The following is a 16,614-nucleotide window of genomic DNA, read 5'->3' as shown; positions in this document are numbered from 1 at the left end:
TCAAGAGAGGGCATGTCGCTTCTTCTTTTGTTTGTTTTGTTTGTTGCCGCTAGCGGAAAAAGGAACCCATTGAATTCAATGGGAGGCGGTTTTTTGAGCCGGATTTTGATGCAAATTCCGCATCAAAATCCTGACCAAAAAACCCTGTGCGAACCCGGCTTAAGCATAAGGCTCCACATTGCAGAACAGCTGCTTTTTTTGTTGCAGATTTTGCTGCATTTTTTTAGGCAAAGTCAGGTGTTACTTCCAAAGAGATGTGGAATATAAACAAAACCCTAACAAAAAAAGGCAGAGGCCCCACATGGTGTAAACCGCAGCATTTTACAGCTCTGCTAGTTCTAGTGAATCCTATTCACACACTGTGGGAAAATAAGTGCAGCGGACACGCTTTGATTTCCAAAACCGTTGCCGTTTTGGAAATAACAGCATGTCAATTATACCTACGGAAATGCTGGCGGTCTCCCTATAGGTATAATTGAATCAGAAAGTCCGCAGAGGAAAACTCTGCAGACCTGTGAAAAATACTACGGGAAATCCTGTGATGCGTTGCAGCTACGGTTTTTCCCACAATACGTTTTTGCAGTGGCCCGCTACGTGGGGCCTTAACCTGAAATAGCATTTTTATCCTAGTACCAAGTTTTACTCTCTTATATTTTCTTACAATAACATAGTTATGACACTTGTAGTGAATGTACCTTATAAGTGTTCCTTACATGATAACCATTTGTGGTGGTGTATGAATGCCACTGGAAATGTGTAGATAGACGTCCATTAAAATGTGTACAGTCTATATTTTAATAGCAAAGATTAACGTAGGAAATGAGCTGTGGTTATCTATTCTTAATAAAGCAGCATACGCAATGTTCAATACAACAAAGGACTTGTCAGGAAGTTGTTACAGACTGCTCGCCATCAGGGGCTCATTCCAGACAAAGTCAGATAAGAGAAGTGTAATGTGATGGCTTTAGTCCATTCTTCCCAAACACCACCTGCTGATAAGCAGAAGGGGGTTCGCTCTGCGGGGGATCTGGCGCTCATGTTAAGTATCCTCTCATTCACACTGCTACTGCTCTCAAAGTCATTGCTAAAGATCTTAGTCTTGTACTTGTTCAACTGTAATGAGAAAGTTCAGAGTAAGGAGGCGATTGGCCGGTATTGTATCTCCTTGGAGGTCTATCTCTCTATTTAGTATACCTCCTTATAAGAATTAATTACTTTCTGTAAATGCCTCAATTTATTATATTATTTACATGTATACCTCTTGTTGTAAGAATTAATTACTTTCTATAAAGGCCACATTTTATTACGTTTACTTGTACACAACAAATAGCTACTGCGATTCTTCTTCCCCATACAGTTCCATTATGTCAGCTGCATATCCCTGTTCACACAGGGTGTTTCTGATTGCATTAAAAATACAATCATCCAACAAACTTTCGCTTGTATGTGAAGAGATCAAAGTATGTCCTTTGGCCTCTGTTCACACTATGGGGTAGTTTATTTATTTATTCATTTGTGCCAGTTTAATTGCAAAGAGAAGTTACATTTGTTGCTGGCCAGGATAGCGCTGCATTAATCTCATCCATTAAGTATTTGGTTTGTTTTACATTTGTGGTTTTGCTATTTAGTCTGGGATTAGGATCCTCAAGGTTTCTGGTTCAGAGAAAGAATCTTAAATTATTTGAAATGATTGCATTCTTCTTCAGCGGAGACAAATAACACATTCTTAATCCTCAGCAGGTATCATTAAGTACCCTTGTGTCATGGACTTTCCCTTTGTAAGACATAAAGGAGTCAGTAAGGTGAGGTGAGAATCTTACATTATTAGTTTACAAGCCCCCTCATACTGCTGAGATGCCTGCTAGATTTGGTGTCTCTTGATCATCGAGGGTATACCGGCAGTAAACAGGTCTGCACATGGACCTTTGACAATAGCACTGTCTTGAAATATCTCTATGACAGACAGTTGATGAGCACTACTGTAGTGTCACAAGTCTAACAAGTGTCAAGTCAATGACAGTAATTGGGGCCATCTTGTGATCTTAAGATACATCGTACAAGAACCTTTTGATGATTCCAATTAAAGTTGGTAAGGCAGATGGCAGAGATGGCATTTACAATTCTGATGCACTGCCACTTTTCTATATCTGCAGACAATTATATCACTCAATCTGCATTTACATAAATATGTTCATCAACTATGTGATGTTTTGATGGTGATGCTAAAAACTGCTTTCTTTATTGTTCTATGGAGTATCATTCTGATATATTCTTACATAGTAGAACCTTTAACTTGCTAGACGTATTAAAGAACCATTGGATACCAAAATCTGCTGTGAGAACTCCTTGAAATATGTTAAGGAACTACCGTATATACTCGAGTATAAGCCGAATTTTTCAGCCCAGTTTTTGTGCTGAAAAAGCCCCCCTCAGCTTATACTCGAGTCAGCAAAATAACAAAAAAAAAAAATATATATTTTTTTTTAAGGAGAGTGTGTGTGTGTGTGTGTGTGGGGGGGGGGGAGTCTATGACCAGCCACAATATCAATGTATAGAATCTCCCATAAAATAGTGCAAATTTTTTTTTTTTTCAAAAAAAATGGAAAAAAAAAAAGTTCTAAATCCCTCCTTTCCCTAGAATACATACAAAAGTGGAAAATGACTGTGAAACACATACACATTAGGTATCCCTGTGTCTGAAAGTGCCTGGTCTACTGAATATAGGGTATCTGCAGTGCTCCTGTACCGTCGGGAAGGGGTTAATAGGAGCACTGCAGATCCCCTATATTCAGCCAGGCTGAATTCCAAGTGGGGGAAGAAAAAACAGTCCTCAAGCTCAGGGAAGGGGCAGACAGACAACCAAGACACCTCCTCCCCTTCCCCAGCACCCAGCAACTACTGCACCCAAAAACTCCGACCATTTAAATTTTTTAAATTTTCCAGCAGCTGCTGCATTTCCCCCCCTCGGTTTATACTCGAGTCAATAAGTTTTCCCATTTTTTTTGTGGTAAAATTAGGGGCCTCTGCTTTTATTCGGGTTGGCCTATACTCAAGTATATACGGGTAAATACTTCCTAGAAATCATTATTGCATCTTTACTGGTTTATTTTATATTACTAGTCTCATTGATATTTTTTATTGTGCTTTTTACAGTGGTGCCCATACACATTACATAAATCTTGGCCAAACCCACCAACATTGGCAGGCCGACCATCTAATTTTTATGGGTTGTCCTAAGTCTCTCTGGCATATGCCAGCTGACATAAGAGTCAGGTTATTCATTTTGTTTTTGAGATAGAAAAAAACACAGCAAATGTCTGGCGACAGCTGCTTCACCTCTTGGCCAAGTTGAGCTTGAAGTTAGAAGGCGTGGTGGCCAAAGATATCTGAGATGTTTGACCATCTTAAGGTTAACTAGTTTCCAGAAATGGCATGTGCTGAGGCCAGTGATCGTGTGCAATGGTGACCTGAACACAAATAAGACATCATTCTTGGTAGTCCAGCAAGGACCAAAAACAGTATGGCCTGGGCCATCAGCCCAGGAATGGAAGGCTGGTGAAAGTAGATGAACCCTTCAGTGATCTACGTTAGTTACAGTTTTCTATTATTCAGAAATCCAGTTAGCATTGAAAAAATATCTAAAAATATTATAAATATAAATACATTGAATTTCTTTGACTATGTAATACAATAGTTATCACCTGTAAGATGTGATAACAGGTAAAGTACTGTACATTGTAGGCATTGAGGTAAAGCACATCACTTCTTTATTCTTGTTCTTAGTATCCTTGAAATGAAATGCAAAATCCACTCCATTTTATTACTAGAATATGCCCAGAGACTGTGCGCTCAATTGTATGCTATGATAGCAAGCTGTAAGGAAGCTAGCTATCCAGTCCTGTGCCTTTGTATCCTTATTCTGTATTGTGCAGCCTTTGAGTCTGCAGATGCTTATCTGATGTGAAGTACAACGGACTAAAAGGACCTTTTGCCTTCTTGCTACATAGGTCTTTCAGCTCACCTGTAACTGTAGCAGCCATATCAATGATGTGAATACATTGCTAGGGTTACTGTAGTGTAAACTGCACAGCAATCTCAGTGCCGTTGCAGTCATTTGGGAAATATTTATGGAGGTATGTAATATTAGACCTCCTCAGACCACACAAGTCAAGGGGCTGAGGCCTTCTTTGGCCTGTCAGCACTTAACCTATTCAGCTGACATCCCAGTAGGGAGGTAAGGTTAGCCTAAGCTTGCCGATTAGCACTGGGGGGCCACTTATGTCCTACTGTTTTCAGCCCAGTCATTAAGTGGCTTTCATGTAGCTATGGAGGTGATGCCGACATAAGGGGGCAGAGGTTGACGTTGGTTAACTCCTGACACTGAATGGACTCATTGACAATCCACGCTTTATATATTGCCTTTTATTTACTCTCGGATGTCTAGGGACTTACTGCTACATAAACTGAGGACATAAAACATAAAGCTGCATTGAGTTACTTTTGTAAGCTTTATTCTTTTGCTAAGCCCTGTGTTGTATATCCGAAGTAAACATTACATGCATTTTGTATGCGGCGACATACGTTGACCTTCCTACTGTTTATTCCACAGTCTTTGCCTCAGTTCGCATTGTATGTAGAGGCACTTTTTATTTCTTGTGTTGTTCTTGTATTTTTCCCTTGTACATGTCTAGTTTGGCCCGTGACTACGCTGTAAATAAAGGGGCTTTACATATATTTTGACTCAAGCATAAAAAAATCAACTTTCTCAGATATATTGCTGTATGAGAAATGATTGCTTTACAAAACTCTAAGGCCAAGATTTTAAGAAAGTCAAATTCCTGCTGTGTCTGTGTGTGAACACGGGGACTAATAAGGACAGCTTGGCACCTTGCTATACAATTAAAAAGGCAGCATGAAGTGTGAACACTGCTTCAAAGCAGAAATCCTCCTTCCTCCCCAATACTCATGTGGTTCTCATCTGCTGTAGAAAGCAGCGGCCAGCAGACACGTCTTAATTAAATGAGATCAATGCCGTCTTCTAGACAACCAGAGTTCGGACTTACCTGTTTTCCTCTACTTTTCCTCTTCTCATGAGAAATGACACCCGCCAATATTATCCAGAATTCAGTATTATATAGACTTTAATAAGTATTATAGCTCTGTGCAGGAACGGTATATTTAGTGCCAAGGATGAGATCAGTAACACTTTATGTCTCATGTAACCATAATGCAGTCACATGCCTGGCACATTGTATATTCGGTAAAGCATCAGACAGGCCATACCCTAGTTATTTTGCATTGTTTGATGTGCGACTCCTGTTGGTTAGTGTAGTATTTCTGTGCACCATTAAAATGACAAATCACCAGTTGATCTCTGCCTTGATCTCTGACCTGGTCTCGGCTTCCACTGACGGGGTGCATGTCTGTTGTTAGACATGAAAGACTATCTACATATTGACAATGATAACTATAGCATGTTCGACAAGAAAATTGTCTAACTTTACTGACAATATTGGCGCCAAAGGTGTCTTTCTCTAGTATGCTGTAACTGTTATATATGTTATGTATACACATTTTGGGTTGCAATTCCTTTACTGATTTGTGGGGATTAAAGGTGGATCGAGGGTTACAATATTGATGGCCAGAAATATCCCAACCATAGGTGTCTAACACTCAGCACCCTCACCGATCAGCTATGCATGCTGCAGCCCTTTGTTTACATTGATCCATATAACAAAACATATAGTATTGTCTCTTCTGGATATTGCAGTTCCATTTGCATTCACCGGTTCCTGCATCCGATCATCAGACTTCTGAGAGACCCCGCCAATCTGATATTGACCTTATGGATAGGCCATATATTATTGTAATCTCATGACCCCTGTATCAATGCTTGTACCGGTCATAGTGAGTACAAAATTGCCCCCTTCTATTTCAAGACGTACGGTAGAAGCAGAATGGCTTAATATTAATTATTTATGAAAAACCAAAGATTAGTTTATGTTTTATTTTTCGTTGTATATGTTTAATTTTATTAAGCAAATTAATGGGCAAAATAAACATCCTAAAGGCAGAATTATGCTTCAAAGCCAACAACCATGTATTGAAAATATATAAGATATTGCATTTATCCTATTGTCATGGTAATCAGACCTCTATAATCACATGCACTATGTTAGCATTTTCCTTATATAATAATATAGTGTCGTGCGTGAATGGTTTAGAACCAGATACAATGCATTAGTCCGTGGAAGCCAAATAAACTATGTTTTTGCTTTTAAGCGATTATTGTGTTACTAACAATTTATATGAATCCTTGAGACCTTCTGGTTTTTCATAATAATAAATTATGGCGGTTTGCTAAGATAGAGTAGTTTACAGCAGACCTCTGCACATCCCATGTGATGTCTTAAAATATGGCTTTGACATCATCGCCTCCTTGACTTGACTTGTTGGGGATTAGCAATGATTGACACCTTTCGCTTGCACACGTGTGCTTATGACACAGACTCAGGTTGCTTTTGTGTTATTTTCGACAAGGCAAAATCCTTTTCCATCCTATCTTGTTCTATGTCAGGGCTTTATTTTCTGGCTTTCCATCAGTCAGGAAAAGTCCCAATGATTTATAAGTCAGCTGAACACCACCTGCAGTGTTAGACCCAGCTATTGGATTCCATTATAACCTTCAACGTCCTTGATGAAAATGCTTGCAGGAACGTGTATGTTATTAACAAGTGTGAAAATCACATTGCATGAAGTGAACTGCAACGTAGGATGAAAGCGATTTCCAAAACTTAAGTGTGGATAAAGGAAAAGTTTTTGTGCTTGGTTACAGGAACACTAGAAGGTCCTTTAAGAATGGATGACATGGAATAATATTGTCACAGAATGCAAGTTGATAGATAATAATAGAATATAATAGAAAAAATATGTATTACACCAAAATTCTCAAAATGGAACGTGTTATGATAAATTTAGCGCAGCTTGCCAAGAAAGTTAGATGTACTTCTATGACTCAGACAGCGCCAGACCTCCCATGAGGCGACCTGAAGCGAGCGCTTCAGGCGGCGCTATGCCAGGGCCCCAGGGAGGGCGGCATTTTTTCTTACCTAAGCCAGTCCAGGAAAAGCTGTCCTGGACTGGCTTAGCACCGAGCGGCAGGCAGAGAGCAGGTCCTCTCCCTGCCTGCTCTCTGCCTGCGAACGCCACTAAGCCACACCCACTCCGCTCCGCCACGCCCCCTCCGCTCTCCTCGCCTCGGGCGGCGAAAAAGAAAGGTTCACCCCTGGACTCAGACTCCTTTTTTTTGGTCCAAAATGGGGTATTTGCTTGACCATTATACATCAGCATCCCAAAGCTGTATTTGTGTTAAAAATCACAAACAAAAAACCTGATAGTCTTCAGTTGTTGATACCTTTTTAATGGCTAACTAATAATGATGACAGAATACAACGTTTCAGAAAAATCACAGTCCATAGTAGTAGTGTAGGAATACTGTTGCATATATTACAGAGTATCATACATGGTGTGAGTTTAGTTGAGTTTCAACATTAGATAGATGTTCTCCTAACTCCTCCACATACACATGCCCTCTTAGGTTGGCCAAGTATATTCCCAACACTGGCTGATCGCATCTTTTGTGAAGGGTGCGGATAATAGGCAGAACATCGCCCTTTGTAATCTAGCAGTAGAGCCGATATTCCATGACATTGTTCCTTCCGCATTCAGTTTGCATTGGTTTGTATTATCAGTCAGATGCAAACAACTGCCGATCAGCCTTGCAGGGGCCGCGATATGGTTGTGTAATACAGAAGATAGCAGTGTATTTAACCAGGGTTATTTTGCAGGATTTTTATACGGACCTATGGCAAAAAGTCATCGACAATGCTACGCAAAAGGACAAGTCAGTATTCCAGAGGGCATGAATTGTTTTAATATTTAATAGAGCATTGTAGACTTGCTGAAACAGAATATACATGTGCTTTGATATCAGCTTCATAAGAACCCTGCAGAGCAATGAAAATGCATATAGAAGTCCTTAAGATGGAATAAGGGCAGAGCACAGTATATAGGAATACCACAATGTACAGTTTTTCATGTTTTCAGCATTTCGTTAAATATATCAGATATTGTGCCAGAATGAGGAGAAAGCTTTTTCATGTATCAATGGATATACAATAAATGATATTTTATATCTTCTTTTTTTTTGCTTTTCCATATTGAAGCTGCTTTGTTTTCTTTTTCTAACATAAACTGTATTAATTTCTTTTACAGGACCCATCTATCACTACTGGAATACATGACAAGCTCCAAGTACCAAACACCATCCGGAAGTCTTGGAATGAGAGAGACAACCGTTGCGACATATGTGCCACTCATCTGAATCAGCTTAAACAGGAAGCTATCCAAATGGTCACATCTCTAGAGCAGTCTGCCAATGCCGAACATTATGATGCTGCTTCTCCAGGATCTCCTCCAGGACATTCTAATATTCCAGCTTTAGTAGGTCCAAGACACATGGGAAGCCTTCAGCCAAAAGACTGGGTATATATGCCAAATCCCTACACCACGCCCAACTATCCTGGCTTTGTGGCCAACAAACATGGTGGTAAACCTAACAGTCTTGGGCTTGCCAATGGTCAAGAAAAGAAAAATGGGTCTCCTTCACATCAAGCCAAAGCCAGCCTTCCAATGGCAACAAGCCCAAACAATGGCAACATCATGAATTCAGTAGCCATTCAAGCTCACCAGTACCTTGATGGTACATGGTCACTATCAAGAGCTAATGGTGTGACGCTGTATCCATATCAAGTAAGTCTTAGTTTTGATTATGGAAATGTTTTATTGTTTTTTGTTTTTTTTCTAAAGTAATCTTTATAAGATTGAAGCCACAAGTTGCAGAAAAGCTTAGTTCAGCTTAAAACCTAGTGGACAGAAGGGAGAAGTACAAGTGACTACTTTTACATTCACTATTGAAGCTGCTCATGACTTTGGCTCAAAAAACCAAAGCAAATTCTCCAACTAAAAATACAGCTAATCTTCAAAGTGTGGCCTCTGTCTAAACCGGATATTCTAAGGTTCTAGATAACTGTATATTGCAATTCTTCTGAAACTGCTGTCCACATAGTTTTACTACCATAAGCCTTATCTGTGGAATGGAAAGTCTGTTAGTCCTCTGTCTCAGGGCTTGCATTTCTGGATTAGATTTTCTTGTCTATATACTGTATTAGCATTAGCATCATGTCATATAGAACCTGTCCACCCATCAAGCATGGAGAGAATACACATTTTTTGTAAACTACTTAAAGCTTACTAAGTAACCCCTAAATATGAGCCTAATAAACATGACTTACATGATAAAACACATAAGACAGAAGGTTGGTAGAGGTTGGAAATGTCTTATTATTAATTAGAAAAAGCTCATCAAAGAGTTTATTTCAGGATCCAAGCAGTTATGTAAGCAATTGTGATGTATTTCTTTGTGCATTTGTAATGAATCTATGTCGGGTATTGCGGCCTCTTCTAACATGCCATTGTCAGGCTGATTCTTAATCACCAGTGATGCTGGCTAGACTGCATGGCTCCTGGTGTGGGCATCCTCCACTTCTGAAATGTGTGAGTTCCCATCTTCCCAGACTTCTCAGAAATGGTTGAGTGGCCTGAAAACTAACCCCTTCTGTCTTCTGAACAAGTATCTGCGTCTGTGTGTAATGCTATACAGTACATAGGTGAATAAGGCATCAAATTCAGGTGATATTATCTTCTTATAAAAATAGTACATTTCCGTACATTTCTGATTTATTAAAAAGCCAATATCATTTTATAATAATTTACTATCCCTAACTAGTCATTGTACCTACCACCTCATTGTCACTATCCATAACTAGTCATTGTACCTACCACCTTAGTGTCACTATCTCTAACTAGTCATTGTACCTACCCCCTCAGTGTCACTATCTCTAACTAGTCATTGTACCTACCACCTCAGTGTCACTATCTGTAACTAGTCATTGTACCTACCTCCTCAGTATCACTATCTGTAACTAGTCATTGTACCTACCACCTCAGTGTCACTATCTGTAACTAGCCATTGCACCTACCTCCTCAGTGTCACTATCTGTAACTAGTCGTTGTACCTACCTCCTCAGTATCACTAACCCTAACTAGCCATTGCACCTACCTCCTCAGTGTCACTATCTGTAACTAGTCGTTGTACCTACCACCTCAGTGTCACTATCCGTAACTAGTCATTGTACCTACCACCTCAGTGTCACTATTCCTAACTAGTCATTGTACCTACCACCTCAGTGTCACTAATCATAACTAGTCATTGTACCTACCACCTCAGTGTCACTAATCATAACTAGTCATTGTACCTACCACCTCAGTGTCACTATCCATAACTAGTTATTGTACCTACCACCTCAGTGTCACTATCTGTAACTAGTCATTGTACCTACCTCCTCAGTGTCACTAATCATAACTAGTCATTGTACCTACCACCTCAGTGTCACTATCCATAACTAGTTATTGTACCTACCTCCTCAGTATCACTAACCCTAACTAGCCATTGCACCTACCTTCTCAGTGTCACTATCTGTAACTAGTCGTTGTACCTACCTCCTCAGTATCACTAACCCTAACTAGCCATTGTACCTACCACCTCAGTATCACTATTCCTAACTAGTCATTGTACCTACCTCCTCAGTGTCACTATCTGTAACTAGTCATTGTATCTACCACCTCAGTGTCACTATCTGTAACTAGCCATTGCACCTACCACCTCAGTGTCACTATTCCTAACTAGTCATTGTACCTACCACCTCAGTGTCACTAATCATAACTAGTCATTGTACCTACCACCTCAGTGTCACTATCCATAACTAGTTATTGTATCTACCTCCTCAGTGTCACTATCTGTAACTAGTCATTGTACCTACCACCTCAGTGTCACTATCTGTAACTAGTCATTGTACCTACCACCTCAGTATCACTATCTGTAACTAGTCATTGTACCTACCACCTCAGTGTCACTATTCCTAACTAGCCATTGCACCTACCACCTCAGTATCACTATTCCTAACTAGTCATTGTACCTGCCTCCTCAGTATCACTATTCCTAACTAGCCATTGTACCTACCTCCTCAGTATCACTATCCATAATTAGTCATTGTACCTACCACCTCAGTGTCACTACCACTAACTAATCATTGTACCTACCACCTCAGTGTCACTATTCCTAACTAGTCATTGTACCTACCACCTCAGTGTCACTATCCATAACTAGTCATTGTACCTATCATCTCAGTGTCACTAATCATAACTAGTCATTGTACCTATCACCTCCGTGTCACTAATCATAACTAGTTATTGTATTTACCTCCTCAGTATCACTATTCCTAACTAGTCATTGTACCTACCACCTCAGTGTCACTGTCCATAATTAGTCCTATTCCTAGCCTCAAAATCAGCTGCCAAAAATGGCTCCCATTGACTTCAATGGGTGCCGCTCGCTTCTTTTTTTCCACTAGCTAGTAGCGGAAAACGAAGTGAGCTGCCCTATCTTGCCGCAGATTCTGCGGCTGAGTCAGCCGTGGCGTCCGTGGCACGAGGCCCCGGCTCATTCATTTGGGTTTAATCCATCGCGGAATGCCGTGACAGGACACGCGGAGTTAATTTAACTCCATGTGAACTAGTCCTTAGCGAGTTTTAGCTTATTGGCAGTAGATGGCTACCTAATAACTAAATGAATGAAAAGTAAGCAAGTGTACTGAACTGCCACCAGGTCACGTTAAATCAATATGTAAATTAGGTGCATCAGTATGCAAATGAAGTTCTTGCAGTTTAAAACTCCTTTGTTCATCTCTTGCCCCATGTAGTGGTAGTTGATCCTCCTCCTGCTTTAATGTAAGTAGTAAGACAACCCCCAAAAACCAGTCTTACCTTAGCAAGTACAGCTATATGCTGAGAACATTTGGCGAGTTTTTGACAGATCTCTTTTACAACCAATGATAAAATTCTGTGTACAAATTGATAATGTAATTTTATTCAGAGAAGTCACATGTTTATTGAGGATTCCTGCCCCCCCCCCCCCCCCCCCCCTGTTGAGGACAATTGGAAAGTCATCCCATAGATCAACAGCAAACTATGCAGGGTCATATTTTTTAAGTGTGTGATTTGCCAGCGTCCAACACCCAGACCCCACACAGATCATCTGTCCTAGCAGGCAGAGGCGTGTGGATAGGTCATCGAAATGAAAATTAGATTCAGGGCCAGACAACCCCTTTAAGTGTGCAATCGAAATGACAATTAAAATGGCACCTTAAGTCACACAATTTCCCTGCAGATACTTGTGGAATTTTCCATAGCAATTCTTTTACATGTTGATATAGCCTTGGTTTTAGTTTTGATGCTAAAGCTAAAGACTGAAATGATGAGAGATCTGTTTCATAATGAAATACATTATTACATGCAAGTCCTTGGTCCTTGGGACATTGACTTTCTTGGACAGGGCAGCTGGTAATTTGATATCTAGTTTCTATGGAGTCATAAGGTGTCAGCTGACCTCATCCTCGGCAAGGAATCAGTCAGGTTTTTGTATCACAGTAAATTAGCTAATTACGTCTCAAATGTGTTATCCCTGTTTTATCCAAGCTCCAAAAGGGATCAAGAGGGAAAAGTGGAACTCATTGTAAATTCAAGGCTTTTTCGCTGTATTTTTTGGTTTTAATTAGTTTAGCCTGATTTGATCCCGTGTGACATTTTGTTCATGCTTCATGAAAAGAATAATTACATTAATATTTTCCCTTGGGATACAGGCGAGTTGGGTCCAGAGGTTTGCAGAGTTGGTTTTGTTAGGTTTAAGGAATAGTCTTATAACTAGAGATGAGCGAACAGTGTTCTATCGAACACATGTTCGATCGGATATCAGGGTGTTCGCCATGTTCGAATCGAATCGAACACCACGTGGTAAAGTGCGCCAAAATTCGATTCCCCTCCCACCTTCCCTGGCGCCTTTTTTGCACCAATAACAGCGCAGGGGAGGTGGGACAGGAACTACGACACTGGGGGCATTGAAAAAAATTGGAAAAAGTCATTGGCTGCCGAAATCAGGTGACCTCCATTTTAGACGAATAGTGGATTTCAAATCCGGGTCATATGAGAATGTGAACTTTGTGACTATGAGACAGGGATAGCTGTACAGGCAGGGATAGCTAGGGATAACCTTTATTTAGGGGGGAATGTTATTAAAAATAACTTTTTGGGGCTCTATCGGGTGTGTAATTGTGATTTTTGTGAGATAAACTTTTTCCCATAGGGATGCATTGGCCAGCGCTGATTGGCCGAATTCCGTACTCTGGCCAATCAGTGCTGGCCAATGCATTCTATTAGCTTGATGAAGCAGAGTGTGCACAAGGGTTCAAGCGCACCCTCGGCTCTGATGTAGCAGAGCCGAGGCTGCACAAGGGTTCAAGCGCACCCTCGGCTCTGATGTAGGAGAGCCGAGGGTGCACTTGAACCCTTGTGCACCCTCAGCTCTGCTACATCAGAGCCGAGGGTGCGCTTGAACCCTTGTGCACACTCTGCTTCATCAAGCTAATAGAATGCATTGGCCAGCGCTGATTGGCCAATGTATTCTATTAGCCTGATGAAGTAGAGCTGAATGTGTGTGCTAAGCACACACATTCAGCTCTACTTCATCGGGCTAATAGAATGCATTGGCCAGCGCTGATTGGCCAGAGTACGGAACTCGACCAATCAGCGCTGGCTCTGCTGGAGGAGGCGGAGTCTAAGATCGCTCCACACCAGTCTCCATTCAGGTCCGACCTTAGACTCCGCCTCCTCCGGCAGAGCCAGCGCTGATTGGCCGAATTCCGTACTCTGGCCAATCAGCACTGGCTAATGCATTGTATTGGCTTGATGAAGCAGTGCTGAATGTGTGTGCTTAGCACACACATTCAGCTCTACTTCATCGGGCTAATAGAATGCATTGGCCAGCGCTGATTGGCCGAATTCCGTACTCTAGCCAATCAGCACTGGCTAATGCATTGTATTGGCTTGATGAAGCAGTGCTGAATGTGTGTGCTTAGCACACACATTCAGCTCTACTTCATCGGGCTAATAGAATGCATTGGCCAGCGCTGATTGGCCGAATTCCGTACTCTGGCCAATCAGCACTGGCTAATGCATTGTATTGGCTTGATGAAGCAGTGCTGAATGTGTGTGCTTAGCACACACATTCAGCTCTACTTCATCGGGCTAATAGAATGCATTGGCCAATCAGCGCTGGCCAATGCATTCTATTAGCGTGAACTGAGTTTGCACAGGGGTTCTAGTGCACCCTCGGCTCTGCTACATCAGATTGCTACATCTGATGTAGCAGTGCCGAGTGTGCATCAGATGTGTAGTTGAGCAAAACTGACTCAGCACTGCTAAGTCTGCATTCGCATAGGAATGCATTGGCCAGCCTTCGGCCAATCAGCGCTGGCTCTGCCGGAGGAGGCGGAGTCTAAGGTCGGACCTGAATGGAGACTGGTGTGGAGCGATCTTAGACTCCGCCTCCTCCAGCAGAGCCAGCGCTGATTGGCCGAATTCCGTACTCTGGCCAATCAGCACTGGCTAATGCATTGTATTGGCTTGATGAAGCAGTGCTGAATGTGTGTGCTTAGCACACACATTCAGCTCTACTTCATCGGGCTAATAGAATGCATTGGCCAATCAGCGCTGGCCAATGCATTCTATTAGCGTGAACTGAGTTTGCACAGGGGTTCTAGTGCACCCTCGGCTCTGCTACATCAGATTGCTACATCTGATGTAGCAGTGCCGAGTGTGCATCAGATGTGTAGTTGAGCAAAACTGACTCAGCACTGCTAAGTCTGCATTCGCATAGGAATGCATTGGCCAGCCTTCGGCCAATCAGCGCTGGCTCTGCCGGAGGAGGCGGAGTCTAAGGTCGGACCTGAATGGAGACTGGTGTGGAGCGATCTTAGACTCCGCCTCCTCCAGCAGAGCCAGCGCTGATTGGTCGAGTTCCGTACTCTGGCCAATCAGCACTGGCCAATGCATTTCTATGGGGAAAAGTTAGCTTGCGAAAATCGCAAACTGACAGGGATTTCCATGAAATAAAGTGACTTTTATGCCCCCAGACATGCTTCCGCTGCTGTCCCAGTGTCATTCCAGGGTGTTGGTATCATTTCCTGGGGTGTCATAGTGGACTTGGTGACCCTCCAGACACGAATTTGGGTTTCCCCCTTAACGAGTTTATGTTCCCCATAGACTATAATGGGGTTCGAAACCCATTCGAACACTCGAACAGTGAGCGGCTGTTCGAATCGAATTTCGAACCTCGAACATTTTAGTGTTCGCTCATCTCTACTTATAACTAAATCACATGTCCCAGTGAAAAGAAAGTTTATGTCAGGGAACTTTTTGGGAAGTTAGAGTTTCAATCAAATTGTCACCTTTCTGAGGACCTTTCTACTGTAGTTGTCACTATGGTGGTTCTTATTCATACTTCTTTACTGCCAACACATACCACGTTTTTTAATTTAGTGCACCATATAAGAAATAATGTAATGAAGCGCCCATTAAACCGGTGCAGAAAAAAGTAAATACAGTGTGCCCCATTACATAGTAATAATTACAACTAAACCCATTTTATACCCTGTTGAATCAGTGCCTCTGTTGTCAAGATATTATTACCTTGTTGCTCCCTAGAGCTCATTTACATAATAGCAAACGGCGATTCACACGGGAAAAAACCCTGTTTGATTCAAGTGACCCTGACCAATATATCTGCAGGGTTAGGTTGATATGTTTTGTGGCTCCCCAATTCCATGGCAGCTTGATCAAGGTCCCAAAAACCCCAAAATTTAATAAATAATAAAAGCGATTCAGTCATTTGTAACTTGGAATGTTACCAATATAAAGTACATCTCATGCTGCAAAAAACAAGCCCCCAGTTAGCTCAGTTGGTAGAAAATGTAAAAAGACATGAAAAAATGATGATGAAAAAAAAAACAAATACATTTTTTAAAAATAAATAGAATAAATAAAAGTGATCAAAAAAGCCAGATGTATTCCAGAATATGCCAATGCAAATGGATTATCTATAAACATATTACTATTACACAATGGAACGTTATGCATTTTAAATATCACAATAGAAAGGCAAGTTATTTTTTTCCAGAAAATGGTTTTGGCGTACAGAAGTTTGAAAATCATTATTTAGTTGCATAATACCTGATTTCCAATACAGCATTTAACCATGTTACACAATATGGATTACATATATGCCAATGACGCTAGGTAATTCCTGCCTAATACCTCATATAGTGTATGTATGTAAAATACTGTATACTTGGGTGAATTCTTACTCGCAGAGGTAATATCAAAGAACTTGCTTCTTATAAATACATGGAAATGTATTGAAGTCTTCATGGAAATAGATACAGGAAAACTTTACAGATTAATAGATAAATCAGTCAAGTCCATTAGGCTTACATCATTAAAGAAGTTCATAGTTAGCTTTCCTTAATGTAATGAGCCTGGAACATAATTTGGCCTTGGATCTTTGTGTGGTCATCATCTGTCGGATGTCATCTTCACATGACA

The 16,614-nt window shown here is 41.1% G+C and overlaps 1 protein-coding gene across 1 annotated transcript in view; it reads left to right on the top strand.

The window, feature by feature from the left end:
• KIF26B (kinesin family member 26B) overlaps nt 1-16,614 on the top strand; it is a 260,962-nt gene that overhangs the window by 111,008 nt on the left and 133,340 nt on the right. The window contains exon 3 of the mRNA XM_075267677.1: nt 8,275-8,811. Coding sequence (XP_075123778.1) covers nt 8,275-8,811 — 537 coding nt within the window. The remainder of the gene's footprint in view (nt 1-8,274; nt 8,812-16,614) is intronic.

Source organism: Leptodactylus fuscus, chromosome 3 (genome assembly GCF_031893055.1).
Source record: "Leptodactylus fuscus isolate aLepFus1 chromosome 3, aLepFus1.hap2, whole genome shotgun sequence".
Classification (NCBI taxonomy): Eukaryota; Metazoa; Chordata; class Amphibia; order Anura; family Leptodactylidae; genus Leptodactylus; species Leptodactylus fuscus.
This window is presented reverse-complemented; position numbering and strand designations above follow the sequence as displayed.